The sequence below is a fragment of the Mus caroli genome, chromosome 2 (assembly GCF_900094665.2).
Source record: "Mus caroli chromosome 2, CAROLI_EIJ_v1.1, whole genome shotgun sequence".
Taxonomy (NCBI): Eukaryota; Metazoa; Chordata; class Mammalia; order Rodentia; family Muridae; genus Mus; species Mus caroli.
In genome coordinates, this window is record NC_034571.1 from 158,559,309 (window position 1) to 158,582,115 (window position 22,807).

The 22,807-nt window shown below is 52.6% G+C and overlaps 1 protein-coding gene across 2 annotated transcripts in view; it reads right to left on the bottom strand.

Moving 5' to 3' along the window:
- Prex1 (phosphatidylinositol-3,4,5-trisphosphate dependent Rac exchange factor 1) overlaps positions 1-22,807 on the bottom strand; it is a 149,081-nt gene that overhangs the window by 56,296 nt on the left and 69,978 nt on the right. The window contains exons 4-6 of one of the 2 annotated variants that reach the window (XM_021186170.2): positions 17,197-17,301; positions 12,368-12,469; positions 412-573 (exon numbers count right to left, since the gene is read on the bottom strand). In XM_021186170.2, coding sequence (XP_021041829.1) covers positions 412-573; positions 12,368-12,469; positions 17,197-17,301 — 369 coding nt within the window. The remainder of the gene's footprint in view (positions 1-411; positions 574-12,367; positions 12,470-17,196; positions 17,302-22,807) is intronic. The other variant, XM_029472872.1, reaches the window with a different exon arrangement.

A 22,807-nucleotide genomic window follows, 5' to 3' on the forward strand; every position in this document is an offset into this window, starting at 1 on the left:
ACAACAAACTCTTCCTTCCTACCGTGGTTCTCATCTGGCATTTTGTCACAGTGACAGGAAAATAAACTAATACTGATAGATATGTAAATGTTGCCCTCGGTGCTGGCACAAGAAGCGCAAAGGCTTGTAGGTATCAGGAAGGCGAGGCCACGCGCAGTTACTGAGGGGAGTTAGCATGGCCTGCAGTGACAGAGGCTAAGGAAACGGGCATCTCAGTGACAGCTACTGGGAGACACAGCAGTGTTACCAAGTTTTCTACCGAAATGTGAAATCTGGGATTTTATATTTCATTGAGTCAACTAAGTCACTTGTAAGCAACCACACGAGGCAGGCCAAACTGAGGAGCGAGCCCGTGATCTACAGCTCCAACTGGGGGCCCAGCCCCCTCAGCAGAGGACCCTGACCACGCACCTCCCAGCCTTCAATGTGGGACTGCAGCTGCTCCAGGGCCTCCAGCTTCTCCATCTGCCTCTTAGTCTCATTGATGTTGGAGCAGACAGTCTTCATGGCCTGCAGGGCACTCTGTACCGCGGTGTGGTCAGGGTGCTTGCCAGGGGTCCTCTTGGCCAACTCCTAGTGTGGGAAGGGGCAGAACAGAGGGTGATCAGTGCAGGGGCATAGACTCGGGCAGAGGTAGAGTCACGCCAAACCAGTGTGCCAAAGGGCCGAGGAGCAAAGCTAACACTTGCTGGCTCATTCACACGAGTGTCAGTCTTCACAGAGAACTAACTAGATTTGGGGTCACATAGAAGATAAATCCCTGAGTGTCTATGAGGGTGCTTCCAGAGAGGTTTAACAGGGTAGGCTGGCCTTGAACATGGGTGGTAAAATCCCAAAGGCTGGGCTTCCAGACTGAACAAAGAGAGGAAAGGCAGCTGAACACCAGCATCCACTCCTGTCTGCTCCCTGACTACAGACACAGAGACCAGCTACGCCCCTCTCTGTTCCTGATGGACCAGACCTGAAAGAACTGCAATAAACCCACCCTCCCTTATGATGATTTTGTCAGATGTTTCATTCCATCGACAGAAAAGTTAACGAAGACATTCATTTGTTCCCTCCCTCATTCATTAATTCATTCTGTGGGTGCCATCTGACTGTCCTTAAAGGGAGAGTCAATATACGAGAAAACAGACAAAAAAACACTTTGCCTGGTGGGTATCATAGAAGACAGAGGCTAGAAAGCTAAGAAAAATTGGGGGCCAGCAGGAAGAAACACTCAGAGAAGTTAGAATAGAGCATACAAGCATCAATCACGGAGGCTGGGGACATGAGGAGGGAGCAACATGGCGGGCAGCCAGAAGAGCAGGCGCGGAGGGCATGACAAGGGATGGCAAGGGTGACTGGGGAAGGGGGTCACAGAACAGAGAAATGGGCAGGTCACAGAGGTGGCCACAGACACTGGTTACCCCAGCTCTCTTAGTGAACTGGACAGGGGGACATGCCTATTGGGACTCATGCACAGCTCAGTGGTAACCACTCGCCTATGTGTGTGTCCAAGGCTCATCCTGGGTTCAGTCCCCAGGACTGAAAGGTAAATAAACGAACAGGCCTCTCGCTCAGAGGACACAGGGCAGAGTGCGTAAAGCATCCAGCCCAGTTGCCATCAGCTGACCCTTGTCTCAGACATAGGCCAGGACATTATCAAGGCTGGACAGTGGTTTCCAGAGACAAGGTCTCGTGTAGACCAGGCTAGCCTCACGCTTACTATGTAGTTGAAGAACCCTAAACTCCTGATCCCCCGGCCTCTGCATCCCAAGAGCTGGGATTTAAAGCATGTGCCACCACGATCAGTTTATGCAGCACTGAGGGCAGGAGCCAGGGCTTCCTGCATGCTACTCAAGCGCTGTACCAATTCACCTCCCGGCTGATCACAACCACAAGATTCCAGTCACTCGCTAGGTGTGGTAAGTGAGACGTGGAAGAGACCTAAAGGCCAGCAGCAGTGGTGACGATGCTGAGGTGGCAATGCCTGTGCCAGGCCCTCGCCTTCTTCAGTCAGGGCATTAGGACGGCATCAAAGAAGTTTCCTGAACCAGACACCCCACCCACCAGCCTGCCACCAAGCACTTCTCTACTTCCTGTGTTCACGGTCAATGTCCCCTACTTCTGCACTGGGTACCAGGGTGGCTCTGGCTGCTAACTGGATAAGCACAGGCCAGTCCCCCCTCAGCCTCAGCATCACCCTTAGTCCCCTGGCTGGGCTTGAAAGACAGGTCCCAGACTGTCTGACAAAGGAAACTGTGGCTGGGATTCCAACTCAGGGCCACCAGCTTGCTCGGGACAGCAAGAGAACGACCAGGCACCAGCCACACTTTGGTCAGCCCGGCAAGCGTCCCAGGAGGCCATTATGGAGCAGCAACTTGTTCACAGACAGCAGCTGTCTCCTACCCCTGACAGCCTGAGCTAAAAGTCCAGCCACTCCTTGGAGGGGTCCCCACAGGCAGCCAATGCCCAGCACTCAGTCAGTTCCTGTTCCCAGCTGACTGCCCCTGCCTCTATTTCTGCCTGAGGTCAGCAATGAAGGTGGGAACAGAAACTAAGCACAAAGGCCAGGCTGGTAAGTGGCCCAAGCTGCGGGGGGAAGTGCAGACTTTGGTGTCTCGGGCCACAGAGGAGTGTTGGCTTCCCTCCATGAAGTTCTAAGAACTGAGAGTCGCCCCTGCCCCTGCGCCTCTGTGCAGGCTGCTTCCTCCGGGCATGCCACTCAGGCTCTTACAGGGAGAGGAGTTGGGTGGGAGAGAACTGAGCATCAGAGAGAACCCCACAATGCACAGGTTTGTTCACTTTCAACCCTGCAGGGCACTCCTGAGAAAGGGAAGCCTCGGCCGCGCATCCATCCAACCAGGCCACTTCCTCACCAAGAGCTAACTCAGTGGGCTGAATTCCGAATGGAAGAACCAAGACCGTACAACTGAGAGGGGAGAACAGAGAAGGGAGCCCTTGTGACCCAGGTCAGGCAACGTGTTCTCAGGCACACTCACACGTAAAGCAGCCTCAAGATCCTGACACTCTACCTCGTCAAGTCCTCACCATGTCCCCGAGGACACGTCCAAAAGGTGGGAAGAAGAGACTACGGAACCAGTCCAAACTAGACAAAAATCACAACCAAACAGCAAAAAAGACGACCCAGGACTAGAGGTCAAGGGGGCAGCTCAGTTGGTAATGTGCTTGCCTTGTAAGAACCTGAGTCTGGATCCCCAGAGCCCACCTAAAAAGCCAGGTACTTATAAGCCCAGAAATGGTGAGGTAGGAGGTGGAGATGGGTGGATCCCTAGAAGAGGGTAGACCAGCTAGCCTGGCCTACATGGTGAGGACCAATGAGAAACTGTCTCAAATAAAAGACAGAAGGTACCTGATGACAGACAGGGTCTCTATCTGTCTCTCTCTGTCTCTCTCTCTGTCTGTCTCTCTTTCTTATACACACACACACACAAATAAATACATAATAAGAAAATTTTAAAATAAGTGGGGGTGGGGGAGGGGTCCAGATGGGCAGTTAATACTTGCTGCTTTTCCAAAAAAACCAGAGTTCACTTCCCAACACCCACACGAGGTAGCTCAACTACCTCTGACTCCAGCTCCCAGGAATCTGGCCCCTCTGGCAACCATACTCACATGCACACACACACACTCACACACACACACACACACAGAGTGAGATTTAAAAAATAAAATAATTTCTTTAAAAATAAAATTGATGAAGAGAGCCAGGCAGAGGGCTGGCCCATCAACGGAGGCTGCTTCCGCACCCAAACCCCTGTTCGATTCCTGGGACCTACAATCTACGTGGTGAAAGGTAGGATTCACTGTTCAGTTCAGAACTCAGCTAAACTCAGGTTTCTCTGGGTAAAGTCAGAACAGAACCAGGTTCCAAGGAGACAGACTGCCATCCTGAAAATTCCGGGACCCACATCCAAAGTGACATAGCTGCATGAACTTACAGGGACCAAGAGGTATTTCTGAAAGGAACTCCAAGCTATTTGCTAAGCACCTTGGGAGAATGATGACCAAAAAAGCCACTGGGCCCCACTGGAGTTCAGAGGGTCCAGTAGGCAGACGAGGGGGACAGTGGCTGGGTGGAGTTAATTACAGCCTTATGATGGTTAGAGTTTTCCTTGAGGAAGAGGTCTGCCTTATAAAGCAGTGGGCACCCCATCACTAGGGGCATTTATCAGAGGTTCAAGTCTCCTGTGCATCTTTCTGTCAAACAGATTCCCAGACCCAGCTGCCAGGAGACAGAGACAGCCCACGTCCACCCTTTGCTAACAGGTGAACTAACCTCTCTGAGGCAAAATGTGCTCACAGTGAAACCAGGTAGCATCCCCTGACGACCCACCAACAGATGCAGAAGTGAATGAACGGGAACTTCTCAGCAAACAGAGTGAGCACAGGGTTTATCATGGTTGCCCTTGTTTCCATGGTAACGGTAACTCAGTTCTTGCTGTCTCTATACAGTCAGAGTAATGACAAAAGCTGTTCAGGTGGGGATCACACAACAGCATCAGCTAGGGGCACTGACTGCACACCAGCACGGAAACCAACATAGCCAAGCATTGCCACCCCAAAGAGGAAACTGAGGCACAATTAACAGAGCCTCTAGTCCAAGACCACGGACAGGAAATGGGGTATGGTAGATGGTAGTTTCAGGTCTCCTCCTGTTATGTATGCTCTTGTAAAACTGTTTGGAAGAGGTCAGCCCTGGGTGAGGGGAACAGCAGGCCACCACACAAGCCAGGGTGTGAACCTGCACAGCGTCGTTCTACCCCGTGTGGTTTCACAGGTGGCCTGGGGTTCCAGGAAGGAAGGAAACAGGGCAGCGGGCCTGGGCTTCTGCAAGCCACCTCATGCCTCTACCTTCTGCAATCACTTATACCAAGGTGGTGCCCACAGGTATGACTCTGAGCGACTCCATCCTGCCCCCAAAGTAGGGGTGGTCCTGCCACAGTACAGCCACAGAGTACAACCCAGAACACGAGCTTCTGACACCAGATCTAGCCAGGCAACAAGCAAAGATACACAACTGCTTGCTCGCTCGGTCTCCATGGGGCCCAACAAGGGCTTATGGGAAAACAGGAAGAGGAAGACTGGAGGCCAGATGGGACATCTAAACCCACCATTCCTGACGCTCTCCTGGGCTATGGGTCCCAGAAATGCCACTCCACTACAAGCAGGCTTCCAGCATAAGTTCATGTCAAAGCCTGGGCCTTCCCACCTCCACCTCAGGGAGCCCAAGACCCACTCAGCAAGGGCTTCAGCCAGGACTCAGGTTGGGGGGTTCAGAGGGATAAACCCTCTTTTTCCTGAGGATGTAAGCCTGATGCTGCTGGTGACTGATGGGGAAGCCACCTGAGGGAAGGGCCCACTGAGATGGAGACACTGGCCTGGGGGAGGGACCCAGATAACGTTTTTTGTTTGTTTGTTTGTTTGTTTGTTTGTGGTTGGTTTTTGTTTTGTTTGTTTTTTGGCTGAAGCAGGCCCTGCTGGTAGTCCTGGCTGTTTTTCACTCTTTTCTGAAAAGGCTAGACCAAACAAAGCAACAACCCTACTTTCTGGGGCTGAGTATAGATTGGACCTCTCTATGCAAGCTCTGCTCACAAAGGCCCCTGCACTAGGTTCCTCTACCTAGCTCAGAGGGCACAGCCCAAAGGTTCCGGTGCCCCCTCTAGGAATGCTGAGGATAACAGTGGAGAGCATCTAAAGGTGTCCAGTTTGAATAAGAATGGCCCCCACTTGGCTCATAGGTTTGAGTGCTTAAGTCACCAGGGAGCAGAACTGTTTGGGAAGGATTAGGAGGTGTAGCCTTGGGGGAGAGGTGTCAGTGTGGGATCAGCTTTGAGGCTGTAAAAGCCCACTGCAGGCTCTTCCCTGCCCTTCACCCTTCTCTCTCCGCCTGCTACCCTGGATCAGGATATAAAGCTCTCAGCTACTTCTCCATGTTTGCCACCACACTTTCCACCATAACAATGAACTGACCCTCAGAAGCTGAGAGCAACCTCCCCACACACACACACACTCCTCCCCCAGGTAGATGCTTTCTTCTATAATTTGCCTTGGCTATGGTGTCTGTTCACAGCAGCAGAACAGTGACTGAGACAGGGGATTATTCAAAGAAAAGGAGGGGCTGGGGAAGGGCCTCAATTACAAAAGTGAGGACCCAAGTAAGGTTGGGTCCTCAGCACTTGTGTGACAAAAGCAGAGACAGCCTGGTGACGCGAGCCTGTATCCCCAGCACTCGGGAGGCAGAGGCAGGCAAATCTCCTAGTTTGAGGCCAGCCTGGTCTACAAAATAAATATGGAGATCAATAGATGAAGACATTTGATACTGACCTCTGGCCTCTACACAGAGGTATGTGAATACACACACACACACATCACAAGTACATAACACCATGTGCAAACACACACACCCATACACCACACACACACACACACACACACATGCCAAAGAAAGAAAAAAATGAAGCAAGAAAACAGGAAGTGAAAACTTCTAGGAGAACTTGAAAAGATGTCCACCACAGCAGAGAAAGCCTTGACACAGATGCTCTATGCAAACTCCATGCAAATATCTTGAGCAATTCTACCCTGTGGGGATCCAGGGACCCAGGCCTCCAAGAAGAGCAGAGACAGAACCCATAATATGCAATGGACTCGCAGCTCCTGGGCCAGCCAATGCGGGAGCAAGGGGTGCCAGCTATTCAGGTCCAGTGGGGGCCCTCTGCTCAGTGCAGACATGGCTGCTCTTACCCAGCATCGTCCCAATCCACCATCCTGTGCTAGCTGTGGCCTTGCCTGTGCCGGCCTGGGTCTCCACCCACAAATGACCACTTGTGGGGTACAGAGTGGCTACCCCTCAGCAGGACCAGCCATGTCAAGATCCATGCTGCCTTAACTTATTTGGGGGAGCGAAGCTATATATGTGGCCCAGGTCTGCGGCCTATGATCAAATCTCCACAACCCTCAGAGGAGGGCCAGGCCCCCAAGGAAGCCACCCCCAGGCTCTAGAGACATGATGCTCCAGAGACAACGGGAAAACTGCAGATTCTTGGGACTCTCCTTGGACAGCTGCAGCAGGAAAAACAGGGAGACAGGAAACAAGAGTGACTGACCCCCAAAACCACCAAGTAAACCATCCTAGAGAGAAATGGGGAGAAACAGCAGCAGGGGATGGACAGAAGACAGGACAGGACAGCACCCAGCTACTCAGGAGGCTGAGGGAGAAGGAGGGTGGAGAGTTCAAGGCCAACCTAGGCAACTTTACTGGGACCCTGTCTCAAAATAAAAGGAGGTGAGCTGCAGCTCAGTGACCAGGTTACCTAGGATACAGTTACCTAGGATACAGCAGGCTCTGGGTCCCATCCCCAGGAAAGGCAGAGAGGCAGAGAGAGACATATACAGACAGACAGATGGACAGAGTTCACATCAGTATGCACAATAAACAGAAGCAACTGAGCTAGGATAATGCTATCATGTCAGACTGCAGACATGGCCTTTCTGATGCTTCTTGAAGTTTCTTAAGCTGAAGGACAAAGACAGCTCAACTGTAAGAGGGTGAAACATGGACCAAACTAAGTGTGTGGCTAATCAGGGTTGAAGCAGAACTGTGCCAATCAAGATAGCTTGTGTTCACTGAAGGATCTCAGAGGTCCTTCCACTCCTTCTTTATCTGGCCACTTAAAGTAACTATAACACACTACCAACACGAGGACACTGAGGCACAGAGCTTCGGTTGCGTCTCGCGGCACCTCGCGGGAGCTGGGAGGAAATAAAAATCCCACAACAGCATCAGAGAATCCTCCCCTGGCATGCCTGTGACACGCTCGGGTGTCAGCACAACCCCCCCACACCCCCACCCCCCGCTCCACTGTCCAATCCAGGCACTCACAGGTGTCAGTGCAAGTCCCCCCTCCCCCAAAACTGTTCAATCTACGCAAAGAATCAGGGTGGTAAGCACCATCCCCACTGAGGAAGCAAACACAGCCAACTAAAAGAAGTCACGAGGCTAAAAGAAGACAAAAGCAGAATGAAGCCCTGGAAGGGGTGATCTGGGCACACCCCATGGAAGGCACTGTATGAGAACACAGGGAGATGCTTTCAGAGTAGGAGGGCCAGGGGCTGAGGCAGAGGCTGGGGTGAAAGCAAGGAAACCTGATGGAACTTGGGCAAGGCAGCCAGCCCTGGGCAGGCTCCACGGGGAAGTCAACAGGACTTCTTCACCAACTGAAAGTGGAGGGAGAGCAAGTTGGGGGACATAGATAACACAAGGCTTGGCCTGAGAGACCACCAGCATGAAGTGTTGATTCCTGGAATGGAGACAGAGGTAGGATAGGAGGGGAGCCATTCTGGGGAAGATGAGAGCCAGCATGCAGGGGAGCGGGGGTGTTAAGAGCTGTGGATGATCATAGAAGTGTTGCTCCTAAATGTCCACCAGCCAGTGAATGGAGCACAGCCAGCTCACAGGGGAGTACTACTCAGTCATGAAAAGGGAAGGAAGTATAAACCCAGGCCACAGTGTGAAGTACATCACACCAAGTGACTAAAGCCAGACACACAGGGATAAGACCCGTGACACCAAGATCCTTATAGACCCATCAGTGGGAGACTCAGAAGGCTCAGGTTGGAGTCTGTTACTCCAGCTGTGGATCCAAGGCTGTGTCAGCAGCCAGGACAGGAGAGAGCCACAGCAAGGGCCGGGTACCATCGGCAGACAATCAAAAGGTCCAGTGTCAGGCCGGGTTCCCATTAGGGACCAGCTTGCTACATATCAAGGCGTCGTCACCCCGACTCTGAATCATCTCCCTGGAAACATTGACGGAAAACTCAATAAAGCTTGAAAATGCCAACTGTCTATCCTGAGCCCGGGCTGAAGAGCCAAAATAGAACGTTCCGGCTATTCTTAGCCAGTGTTCAAGTTCAGCTTTGGGGGCTGTTCCCAAAAGGCTTTCACTCTTGCCTACTCTTCTCCCACCCCAGGCTCCCCAACCCTGCAGGCTGTACCACCGGGAGTTCAGCGGGAACAAGGGGCCTCACAAAACGGAGGACATCTGTGGGTACATGTTTGCCATCTGAGGGGACAGGCTGGGGTTGGAGTCAGCTGCTGCACTCGCAGGGTCATCTTTTAGAATGCCCTGGAAACTGTGAGCAAAGCAGGCCTCCCAGGAGGGTGTAAAGGGCCCTCAGCCCTGCTGCTTGCTGATGCAAATGTTCCAGTGGCAGGAGCCAAAGCGGGGACACTGAGCAGTTGTCTGTCAGGGAGCATGCATGTCCCCACAGGAATCTCAGGCCCTGCTGGCTGGTCCCCAGCAGTCCCCAGGCTCCCGATACATGCAGAAGAGAGAGCAGCAATGTGCACAGCTGTCAAGAGGACAAGGCCAGACCTCCACCACTTCCTGTGGGTGCTTCCTGCAGAGGCAGCCAGCGGTTTGCCCCAGTTGCCTCCATCTTCCTGGGGCAAGAGCCCTATGGGACTAAACCCCAGGTTCTAGAGAAAAAGGAACAGGCCCCAGGTCCACCAAGCTCTTGAAGCCACACAGGTCTTCCTGCCCGGGTTACTGACATGTATCGCTGAACCTGCTTTTTTGCAAGCTCCTATGACCCCAGACTTGGACAAGACCCAGAAACCAAAGGGTTAGCAGTTCAGCTCAGCTCTGGGGCTGCAAATAAGGGTTCTTTCTCAAGGGTCAGATGATCAAGGCTTATAACCCAGAAACATAGACACACCACCAAGCCATGAAGCCATCGGTGTTCTCAGGCCTCCTTTAGGGAACTGACGAGGCCAACAGACTTCACCCCCAAGCATGGGGACAGCTGAGCTCCCAGGCCCGCTGCTTCTTACCCCTGATTTCAGAGCCAGGGGTAAGACTCTAGAATGGGGCGGGGCTGGCAAGATGGCTCAGCGGGTAAGAGCACTGACTGCTCTTCCAAAGGTCCTGAGTTCAAATCCCAGCAACCACATGGTGGCTCACAACCATCCGTAATGAGATCTGACGCCCTCTTCTGGAATGTCTGAAGACAGCTACAGTGTACTTACATATGATAAATAAATAAATCTTTAAAAAAATAAAAAGACTCTAGAATGGGACTAGGCAGCAGCAGCAGCAGCTCATGTGCTTTAGAGCAGCCATTTATGTCCCTTCTCTGTGTCCCTAAGGCCTCGCCTGCCCTCCTGACTACACTGCAGGGATGTGCCCTCACTGCATAACAAACCGAGAAGCTCTATAGTTACAAGCTCTGCACTACAAAGGAGAAACTGAGGCATAAGGAGTAGCATGACTGACTCAAGAGCTGGCGCTAATAAACTGCACAGCTGCAACTCTCGCTCACACAGGCAGCCGTGGACTACCAAGCCCAGCACTAAGGCAGGACCACTGAGGGGTGGGCAGCCATGGACTACCAAGCCCAGCACCAACACAGGACCACCGAGGTGCTCGACAGGGCCAGAGAGTGGGCAGCCAGGCTTGCCATCAGCAGCACATCCTCCTGCTCGCTTTGGTTTGCCTTGGGGGTGGGAGGTTGAGGGTTTTTTCCCCCCTCTGTTTCAAAGCTTGCAGAAGCACGAGTTCTCAGCTCATGAGTTACAAGAGCAAACTACTTGGAGGATCTGGCCCTGGTCTCCCCATTCTCTCTCTACTAAGGACTAGTATGAATGCAAAACAAAAGGGTAGGGGACAGACCAAGGGGCACCACCTCCAAGGGACAGCTTAGGCTCCATGGCCAGATCCGCCTGCAGCTTCAGAGCCCAGTCTGTCCACTGCCCGGGGCCCTCACTGAAGTCACAGGAGGATGCAGCTGAGCTTCCTGGGGAGTCCTTCAGAGGTCCAAGCAGCCATGGCCAGAGGAAGCACAGGGAGAGCTGAGCCCCACTCCCACAGCTTCATGTGTTAGCACAGCACCCTGCGTGGGCTGGAGAGATGGCTCAGTCCTGCTGTGGAAGTAAAAGGATCTGACCTCGGGATGCAAGCTGGGTCCCCTGCACTCACATAAAGGCCAGGTGTGGTGACACACGGTTGTAAGCACTGTGCTGGGGAAACAGAGACAGGAAGACAGGCTCCTGGAGCTCAACAGCCAGGCAGGCTAAGGTCCAGGTCCCACTAAGGTGTTCTATCTCAAAGACAGATAGATGGCTCTGAAGAATACATACACCCAAGATTGGCCTCCGGTGTCCACACACACACATACCCCAACACACACATACAAGAATCACGCCCCCAGCAGTGCTGACAGCTCCAGGATCCTGTCAGCTTAGATACTCAAGGTCATTCATCTTGAGATTTCCCTCAGCACCATTCTTACCCTCCCTCCAGTTCATGGAACAAAGACAGAAGCAGTCCCTGCGAGCAGGTTCAAGAACAAGGCATGGACAGTCAGCTAGATTAGCCTGCCGGCAGGAAGCCCCACAAGCCAGCCATCAGACAGGCGTCGGGACAGAGTCAGGGTTGGCACTAGCCAACAGCCACCATTCGTAAAGTCTGGGAAAGCAGAACCAAGCAGCAGATGGGGACAGGGCCATCCACGTAGCCTGGGACCTGCCTGCCTGTCGGTTCTGAAGCTGAGGATGAAGCTGTCAAGGGTCAGAGCCGCCCTGGACCGCTCGGGCAAGACCAGGCCAAGGTGGCTAGCAGGGAAGGTGACAGCAGGTGCATGGGTGGCTTTCCAAGTCATCCCATGCCCCGCCAGAAGAGTCCAGGTTTTGGTGCCAGCCTGTCTGTCCCTCCTTGGGGCTGTGGCATATGGGTTTCAGTAACTGGCTTAAGGTTCAAGTCTGAGTAAAAAGTAATAGGTTCAGAAGCAGAGCACCTGACCCAGATCTCAGCCAATATGAACACAGTCCTGCTCTGCACACTGCTATTGGACTAGAGCAGAACGTGGGTCCCATCTCAGCCAATCAGAGCATAGCACTACCCAGTGGCTAATGACCAAGGTAAAAGCAATGGTCTAAGGAGGTTGGAAGAAGATCAAAGGGCTAAGCCAAAGTTTCCCATGATTGGCTAACGTCAAACCACATGACTCAAATCCAAACCATTATGAATACACCGTTCCCTCAGCCGCAGATGGCTGGCCACAGCCCGAGTGACTCTCAGGCTGTCCGTCAGAACTCCAAGAGAGAAACTCACTGTCTTCTGCTGACTTTAAACTTGACAGGGTGTGAGTCCAGATGCCTACAGCCATCTGCTGCCTCGCTAGAGATGAAGTTGGTTGTGGAAGCCCGGAGAACAGCAGAGAAAGAGGCAGAAGCTGGGGCAGCCTGGCCTAGGGCCAGCTCTGCCACCAGACACCACGGATCCTAAAAGCTAACAGCTTCTCTTATCAGTGGCAGGCCGGCAGAGCCCGCCATTTTTGCCTGGGGACAGGTCCACAGGAGTCTCACCTTGAGCAGGAGCGGGTACTTGCAGATTCTCTGGATCGGGGACAGCAGGTAGCCCTCCAGAGGGATGTCAGTGGTCTTCCGGCCCCCCAGAAGCATGCAGCTCTACAAAGGACATGAGACCATCATTAATAGACTTGAAGAACGACACGGGAGTGTGGGAACTCTCGGGACATAGTGCCCAGGCACAGCTATGCGACCCTAGGAGAGGGGCAAATTCTGAAACTCTGCAAAAGCCTTTAGGGTGCCGCATGCTGGGGCCTGGGGCCTGATCTCACCCATGCCATAGCCGGTGTTGCTGCACGGAGTCACCCCACACACAGTGCCTCAGCAGTTAAGATGGACCATAGAACTGCAGATCCAAGACTTTGACAATGAAGGTTTTACAGACAATTTCACCATTCTGGTCGGAGAAATCACACACACACACACACACACACACACACACACACACACACACACACACACACACAGAGACAGAGACACAGAGAGAGACAGAGACAGAAACAGAGAGACAGAGAGAGCAAACAGTCCAACAACCTAACCTTATTTAGGCTGACCAAACCTGAGAAGCCCTGAATAACCTTCAGTAGAGAAGGAAAGCATTTTTGCTTAAATTGGTTTGTAGCAGATTCATACATCTGCACCCCAGACACCAGGGAACACGGGAGAACCAGGGTCACATACAGCAACACAGATAAAACCCCCAAACCTACTGGAACAAGAAAGAAAAACAGAAAGTTATGGACAGGACTACCCCATTCATAAACCTTTTAAAGGCGTCAAGAAAAAGAAACCCAAGTGTTTGGGTTTTGCTATTCTGTTTGTTTATTTTCGTGTGTATCTATGTCTGTCTGCATGATGATACTCATGTGGATGCCACGGAGGCCAGAAAAGAACCTCAGATCCCCTGGACCTAGAATCACAGGCAGTGAGAGTCCCAAGCCCTGGTCCTCTAGAAGACCAATAAGAACTCTCAACTGTGCCTCTATCCCAAAATGGCAATGTACGAAGAAAAAAACGAACATTAAGCAGTCACCCCAGATTCCAACAGGCTAGGAACCGAGAATCTTACTTCTAAAACGAGGGTATGTGGTGACCTGGGGATGCCTAGAAGCCGGCTCTGCAGTGGTTAGCAGAGCCCCCATATACACCCAGCCCAGCTCAGTACTACTGGGTAGACTGAGCTACCTAGTACCAGTACCACCACCAGCAGCAGCAGCCCTGCCTCCCAGCAATGCCCTTGGCCTCTGCTCATCCTGGGCCTGGCCCACAGACAGTGGTTTGGGGAGTTACAGGTGTGCATGCTCCTGCTTGTGGGTATGGAGGCCAGGGGTCAACATCAAGTTGTCCTCTGTTGTATTTACTTATTTATTTCTGAGTCAGAATTTCACTATGTGCCCCTGGCTATTCTGGGCCAGACTGGCCTTGAACTTACAGAGATCCATCTGCTTCTGCCTCTGCCTCTGCCTCCCAAAGTCTAGGATTCAGGGCCCACACCATCACACCTGGCTGAGCCTGGAGCTCACTAATTACGTGAGGCTGGCTGGCCAATGAGCCTCAGGGATCCACCTGCCTCGGCCCTCCAGCACTGAGATTACAGGTGCGTACCACCATGCCTGGCTTTTCACACAGGTTCAGGGGTCAAACTCTGGTCCTGACTTCCTTTACTATCTCGTCAGTCCCTCTCAAGACTCCTCCACCTAGTGCTAACACAGAAGGCAATTTATTCCATGTCGCAGGCAATGCCTTCCCTTTATGAGGGGCTCAGACATGAGAACTCATCTTGTAGATAGAGGAAGCCTGACTTTCACGTCTGAGGTTGGCAGTCTTGGTACCAAGTATAACGTATATACACAGAGACAGCATCACCAGCACCTCAGCCTTCCCCCTCTGCAGAAAGAAATTAGCCTGGCCTCCCAGGAAACAGGACCTCCTCCTATGGTTTACCGTGATTCCAGCATGGTTGAAGATACAGGCATACAGAACACTCAGAAACGAGTGTGCCTGCTCACCCCTACTTCCCATGGGGTAACTACGCACCCAGAGTTGTCCTTAGGACCAGGGATGCCCAACGGCCCTTTGGGCATCATCACAGGCTCCCGTCTCTGAGAGGCACAATTCTGGATCCTGGCTGTAGCTGCCCACACATCCTTAGCCTCTGCATCTGCCCCTGGCACAGGCGAGGGGTCCTGGCTGCGGCAGCTTGGGTGATGCCAGACCCCACACTGCGCACACTTGGGCCTTTGTCCTCACCACAAGCTGCCTGGATGATGTCAGTTCCAGGCGAAGGAGAACAGAGAGCTGAGGATGAGAGGACTTGCCAGAAGCCCTTTAGATTCAAACGGGATGACCACAGCCACCACCGGTCCCAATGCTCCGACACCCACATTGTCTTGCTCTTCCTTTTCTTCTCTGCGACAGGGTCTCATGTACTCCAGGCAAGCTGTGAACTCACTGTCAGGAAGGGATCACTGTGAGCTTTCTGATTCTCCTGTCCCCACCTCCTGAGACCTGGGATTACAGGCACCCAACAATATGCCCAGTTTCTGTGGTGCTAGGTAGGGAACTCGGGGATGAACGCACACTGGGCGAGCGCTCTACCAACTGAGCTACATCCCTGGCTGGCTCTCTTTCATTTGAAAGGAGAGCAAGCAAACACGCAGGCTGTTCACTGCTCTCCTGCCTCTTCCAGGCCTGGAGACAGAAATCCTCAAAACCCCTGTTGACACACGACCCTCAGATGAGTGCCGCCCCATGGCTACCCTAGCCCTGTGATATCCACATTCACTCTCTGGGTATAGATCACACTTAGACCCATGGCTTTACAGAGCACCTTGACTGAAGAGCCTCCAGCTCCCTCCTCCAGCACTGCTCCTTCCTGCAGTCCAGGCTCCAGACTCCTCTGCACGCCTTGCTTTCACCTAAAAGGGCATTCCTGCTTGGCCTGCCTGCTCCCCCACCATCTGAGGACAAACTACTCCAGTCAGTCCATTGGTAGGGTCTCATGACACTTCTAATTGTCAACTTGGCACAGCCTAGAATCACCTGTGGAGACTGTCTAGATCCAAACAGCCCATGGGCATGTCTGTGGGGGATCGTCTTGGCTATGCAAATTGATGTGGAAAGACCCAGCCCGGGGTGGGCAGCACCACTCCCTGGACTGTGCCCCGGAATGTCTAAGAGTGGCCATGAGCTGGGTGGTATGATCCTGCTAACCTCAGCACCATGTCTCATTCAGAGAACTTAAGGCTACATAATACATCTTTAAGGTATACCTGGTCAGCCTCCATGAGGACAGGGACATCTGCTTTGTCCACTACTGTACCTACACAATACTGATCCTCTCACGATGACAGGCTCTCCACACAAAGCCACCAACTGAACTCATGAATCGACCATTTAACAGACACAGAAACACTGAAAGCCAAAGTCTCCGAGGCCTTCCGCAAGTGAACAGCCATCTCCAACAGAGAGCCAGCTTGTCTGTTCCCAGCACAGTCACCTCCCATGGCATCCATGACAGCTCTTTTGCAGGTGGCCAGAAGCTATGAGATGCCAGCCAGGAGGGAGACAGATGGTACAGTACAACACCCCACACGCCGCCCTGTCTACACAGCCCTCGGGCAGCTGCCACTGGAGCGTGGCAGCCCAGCCCACCAGAAAGGCTGCGTGCCTGCATGAGAAGGAAGTGGGGGACTCTTCCTTTATAGTGCCCCCTTCATATCCCTGACTTCTTCCTGCTCCCCCCGCCCCCAGGGTCCCTGCAGAGTCCAGGGGTGGGTCCTAGGCAGCAGGGACTAGAGAAGGACAATGTTGCTCTGAGACCAGGACAGAGGGACCTCCCTGTCTTTGTGTTCTGCCCAGACTGTTTTATGAGCACAAGAACAAAGAGCAAAGTTCAAAGGTCCAGACGGCAGGAGTAAGGGAGAACTGGCCACGAAAGCTTAACAGAGTGGAGACAAAAATGGGATAAGAGCGGGCCAATTCTATTCTCTACCCTGGGATGCTCACTGGCCCTGGAGGCGTATGAACATGCCAGTGAGTGCCAGTGAGGGAATCCTGTGTGATGCTGGCATCAAAGGCCTGGGGATGCTTGGCAGGAGGCTGTGCAGAGTGGAAATGATGGCTCAGAGGGTAGAGGGTAGGGGGAACGCTGTGGTGCAGGTTAGATGCCTGTGAGCCTGGCTAAAGCCTCCCCAGCTACACCACTGAACCATTCGATTCCATGAGCCAGAGCTCTATTCTCATGGGAAAACGGCAGCATGGACCATGGTGTCCCTGAGGTTTCCCTGGCCAAATGTGCAGGGACTCAAAGGTCAGAGTCCAGGACTGGTGCCCTGACAAGCTCCCTTCAAGCACAGATCCTGAGAGACATCTGGCATCACGAAGTCCTCAAATCTACTGTTGACAAAGGATGGGGTGGTACCCTAATGCCTTCTTAGACATTTTAGATGGTCACAGGGCTGACCAGAATAAAGCCTACACTCTACCAAGCATTATGGCACGTATCTGTTACCCCAACACCACAGAGGCTGAAGTGGGAATTATCACAGTGTGGGCTACAGAATAAGATCTGTATCAGTAAGTGGGAGACGAGCAAGCGAGATGGCTCAGCAGGCGAAGGGCGTGTAACCAGCCTGAGGACCTGAGTTCCATCCCCAGAATACACTCTGATCCTTCCCTTCCCTTGACTTCAGGCCAGAAGTTGGAAACTGACTCTAACCTGGCCACTGCCTGTTTCTGTAAATAGCCCAGGGAGAGCCCCAGATAGGAATGGTGGGCTGCTCCGGAGGTCAGAGATGGACAGAGTGGGCAGGGCGGGCACTCACCAGGAGGAAGGCACGCACAGCAGGGACCTTGTTGAGCTCCACCAACAGGCGCAGGGCCTTCTCGTGGTTGCTGCAGTACTCCTCGTACACACAGAACTTGTCCTTCTGCAAGACAAGGGCAGAGCTGTGAGCCGCTGGGCATAGGCAGAGGCAGGCAGAGAAGGCAGATGGGGATCCCTGGGGTCTGTCTTGCAGAGGATCCAGGCTCGGGCCTCGCGCGATCCAGAAGCTCTAACCTGCTTCAGGCCCGGGTCCGTCTGTCTCTGGCAGCCTGTGTGACCTGTGACCTTCTGAGAATAGGGAGAAGCCCGTCCCGGACATGAGCTGAGCAAGGGGACCCAGACCTGGACACCAGCTCTGCATTTCCTGCTGTGAATCTGAGGTCCCCACAGGAAACCCCCATGCCTCAGTGTCCTCAACAGCCAAGGTGGTGCTAATAAATGTTAGGGATTTGCCGCAACAGGAGGCTACCTCTGTTGACCTCTGGGTGACTCTGAGCCCCAAAGTGGACTCCTTCCAGCCCAGGGGTCACCTGAAGGTCACCAGGTCGCTATGCATCTGTCATATTTCAGACTTGGACAAAACAGAGCTCTCTCAGCAGGAAGCTTTCGGCTAAGCATTCCCCACTCCAAAGGGTCCCAGATTTGGTCAAACCCCAAACCAGGATGTCCTGAGGAGGCCTCTCAGGGTCTGGGGCCTTCAGAGCCTAGACCTCAGATGGAGGATGGACCAGAGACCCCAGGAAACTAAGGAAGGAAAAGGTGGGTCTGCAGGGCAAGCGCTCATCCTGTGTCTAAAGCGGCTCCACAGTCCATGCTTCCTACAGAGGGGACAGGAAAGAGGAAGCCAGAGGAGGAAGACGGGGGAGGGAGACAAAAGAAGGAGCAAGAGGGGGACCGTTTCCTCCACAGACGCCTGGGAGGGAAACAGAAAAGGGAAATGAAGGAAGGGACGGGGGTTTCCAATCAACAGGAGCTCCAGCCTGCCACATTCACACTGCGCTCCACAGATCTGAGCACACATCCTGAGGAACAGCACCCATGGCCAGCAAGCGCTAATGGCCACACCAGGCAATGGGCTGAGCACTGGCCAGCGAGGCACACTCAGCACGCACTGCCTGAGCAGTAGGGACCCTGGCCAGGGAGCTCCATTTCCATAAACCTTGGTTTCTATGAATAACAGGTTCCCAACACCTGTGTGGGCAGAGAACAACCTAGCACGTGGGAAATACTGCCGGGCACTCGGGTGCCCTCCAAGGCATGGCCATGATAGCAAGCAATAAATACACACTGTTTGGAAAGTACAAACATAAAAAAAAAAAAAAAAGGCATGATTACCCAGCATGCATTCGTACATACATCATGGGGTGAACCCGGACCATCTGGGTATTACAACAGTCAAGCTACATACTCAAAGCAGCTACTGTGCACAGAACTACGTGGATTTCAGGAAACCCAACCTCTACCTGCAACGTACGTTGCCCACTGAGAAGCAAGGGTCAGGAAGGTTTAATGGAAAATATCTCCGACAGGATAGTGTGTTTAGATGCTTGGTCTCTGGCTGGTGTTTTTGGAGACTGTGGAACCAAATGCTCACAGCCACCTGTAGTTTCAGCTTTGGGGGATCTGGATGAGTGTGGCTCTCATGTGCTACACAGAGAATGAATCACCACACACACTTAGAAATAAGAAATTTAAAACTGTAAAGAACAGGGCTGGCCAAGAGGTGCCGACTGGGTGCAACCCATCATATTCCAAGAAGAAAATGCAAAGCACAAGGCTCAAATATAGTGAAGTAACACCTCCCTGCCACACCTACACCTACAAGGAGCCAGGCCAGAAGACATGCCAACCCCAGCCAATGGCAACGAAACTAGAGCTTGCTGGCAAGCACTCTGAGGACCCCTAAGGATTCAAGAGATAGAACAACTGTGATTAATTAATAATGTCTGCCACAGGCGCAGAGAGGGAAGGACCGGAGGATATTCTACATCTGATGGTCTACAAGGTCACCCCTGCCTCAGCCTTCCAGAAGAGGAGGCCTCAAACTTGCTGCCTGGAGCTGGTAGGAGTAGCCAGTAGCACTGTGGTGGTTTGACTAAGAATGGCCTCCCACAGGCTCACAAGATTTGAATATTTAATCACCACTGAGTGGCACTACTTGAAAGGGTTAGGAGGTGCGGCCTTGTTGAAGGAAGTGTGTTGCCAGGGATGGGCTCTTAGGTTTCAAGAGCATAAGCCAGCCCCTGTGTTGCTCCCTTCCTGCTGGCTGTGGATCTGGATGTAGAACTCTCAGCTCCTTCTCCAGCCCCACGTCTGCCCGCATGCTTCCATGCTTGCCGCCATAATGGAAATAGATTAAACCTCTGAGACTGTAAGCCAGCCCCAATTGAACACCTTCTTCTGTAAGAGTTGCCGTGGTCATGGGTCTCTTCAGAGCTAGAACACTGACTAAGATAAGACAGCAGCCATGCTCCCCTCCATAAACCCAGCAAGCTCAGTCACCCACTGTCCTCACATCAAGGTGCTCAGGCCCCAGCCCAAGCCTTGGTCTGCAGATTCAGAAACCTTGCTTGAAGGATCAAGTCTCCATGTGTGGCTTGTTTCTTCCCAAGGGGCAGAGGAGCTAAGCCTTCTCTGCCAGGAAAGAATGAACAGACACATGGCAGTACACACAGATGCAGTGGACGGGGACATATAGCAGCGGGCTAAGAGAAAGATCCAGCCACCGGGGGAGCCAGGCACATTGTCACAGCTATGAGAATACCCCAGAGGAGGTACCATCAGCTCCAAACCACAGCCAGGAAGAAGGGCCTGGAGAAGGGCAGGGAGCAGCTGGGTCATAAAGATGGAGAAGGCCAGCGGCACCTGCAAGGGTCCCCAACCTGTCACCTCTTCACACATTCTGTAAGCAGAAAGCCTCCTCAGGACTCAAACTCACCACCCCTGAGCTAACCACAACTCTCAGAACAAAACCCAACGTCCTGGCCTCGGCTAGAAGCCCCACAGGGCCTGGTCCCATGTCATTCCATCTCTCCCCCACAGCTTGCTAAATGGCAGCATTAGGGCCTCCCTCTGCCTTTGGTCAACCAGAACACCTTCCCTCAAGGGTGCCCTACTTCCATCCCGGAAGAGGGCCACTCAGGGTGCCCATATAAACACCAACTTCACATGCACAACTGGCCACTATACAGTGCACATCCCTAATACTGCATGAGTCACTATATGTAGATACTTACCTGAAAAGCCACTCTTACGTCCTGTGTTCCTGTTTATGAGATCCACTGAGGCTGACCCTGAGTGGCCCCCAGAAGGGTCCTAGTCACCTGATGACCCCAACATCTCATATCTACCATCTACACAGCCATCTGAATTGATCTCTGTCGCTCTTCATGCCAATGACCTGATAGGGTGCCAGCAGAAGGAAGTAGGGCTGCCCTGCCTACTGCTGCAAACTCACACCATCGTGCCTGGCACTCAGACTCCTCCTGTACTTCAGGAGTCAGTGTCACTTTCGATGGTGACAGATTCCAGTGTCAGAATGTCTCAGGCCTAATCCCAGTTGTGATATTGACTTGTTACTTAAACTCAAACTATAACTTAGTCTCTCTGAGTCTCAGTTTCCCCATTTGTAAACTAGGTGGTGACATTAACTACCTTTAAAGGCTACTGTCAAGTTTTGAGACATAGGGGCCCACTCTTTAGCCCAGGCTAGCCTTACTCACTTCGAAGACCAGGTTGGCCTTGTACTTGAGGTAATCTACCTCAGCTTTCCCAGTGTTGGGAAGACAGGTGCGTGGTACATCCCTAGCCACCCTGCAGTTTTAGTATATATGGAGTTGGTGTGCGTGGAACACTTAGAACAGCACCCTGAACAGGAAAGAGGACACTTGGAGCTTGATTATGTAAATTCAATAAATAGTGGTTAGCTTGCGGGGTGTGGGTTCTTTCTAAAGACTGAGTAGGTGGCAGGGGATGGGTAGCCTTGTCCATTCCTACTCCCTCAGCCTAGATGCTGCCTGGCGTCTCCAGAGGCATAAGGATGAGGAACAACGCTGGAGTTGGCCTTTGGGCTAGAGTGGACACCGTGTTGATCCTGTGGGACCACCAGTAATGGCACCATTCCTTCACACTGGCAACCGAATCCCTGCTAAGAGCCCCAGGTCTAAGAGACTGGCTGCCTGCACCAAGGTGGGACCTCTTCGCTGCCACTGTGCACAGGCCCCAAGGCCACCCGCATTCTGCCACCCTCCCAGCTGGGACCAGACAGATCAACCTCACCAGCTGCCCCACCCCCATGAAGCCACCTGCACACCTGCCTCCAGCTACTGTAAAACTCCCGAGCCACGGTGACTCACGTCCTCCCTCCCTGAGCACCGGGGGCAGAGAGGGTGATGGAGCTCCATTTTAAATTAAAACATGATTTGAAATTAAAAACACTGACTCATCCCGGGCAGCCTGGAGGCTGCTTTCTCCGATGCTGGCACTGCCTGGAGGAGGGGTTCCGTCAGGTGTGTGGGTAATGCCGGTGTCTCCTCCATCCCACTCCCTCTACTTTCCGAGGCACAGTCTAAGTAGCCCAGGCTGGCCAAGAACTTCCCACTCCCCCTACCTCAGCCTCCTAGACACTGAGATTACAGACCCTGCACCTCACACAGAACCTTCGGGTGGCCTTGGCCTGAGGCAGGTGGTGAGTATCTGGTAGGATGCGTGAACAGGCGCTTCCCAGTACACACAGTGCCGCTGAGCACCTTCTGTCTGCAGGGGCACTGTCCCCTCCAACAAGGACACCACACACCTTGCTAAGTATATTTATTCATGTATTGAGATGAAATAATTTTAAAGGACTTCACAGTAACCCCAGCCAGCAGGCAGATGCAGCAGAGGCCTCAGCCTCAGAGCATGAATCTGAAACCTGAAGAGCTCTGGGTGGCCGTTTCTAGGTCTAGATCTGTTGGCACAATCTTGGGCTTATCCTGCTGCCATTTGCTGGCCCATGGGGTGGGCAGATGATCGTGGGCTAATCTCTTCTTTTCTTTTCTCCTTTTTTTTAAATTTTTATTTTTTTAATAAATTGTATGTATAGCTGGGTGTGGTGGTCCACACCTTCAATCCCAGCACTTAGGAGGCTAAAGTGGACAGATCACTGAGTTCAAAACCAGCCTGAGATACAGAGTGCATTCCAGCCAGGAAGAGCTACACAGTGAGATCCTATCTCAAAAAGGAAAATGAAGGGGGAGGGAATTTTCAGAGGGGAAAGCAGGAAAGGAGATAACATTGGAAATGTAAATAAAGAAAATATCTAATAAAAAAAGAGAAAAAAAGAAAATACAAAAGGAGGAGGAGGAGGAGGAAGAAGAGGAGGAAGAGGAGAATTCTTATGTATTTGTCTGGGCATGAGAGTACCATAGCATGTCTGGGGAGCTCAGAAAACAATTTGCTGGAGTCAGGTCCCTCCTTCCACCACATGGATCCTGGGGACCAACTGACAGTTACCAGGCCCCACAGCAAGTGTTTTAATCTGCTGTGCCATCTCACCTGCCCCATAGGGACAGACCATCAAGCCATAAGGTCTCTACTCCCATGTGACCAGTATTATAAAGGGAGGCCTG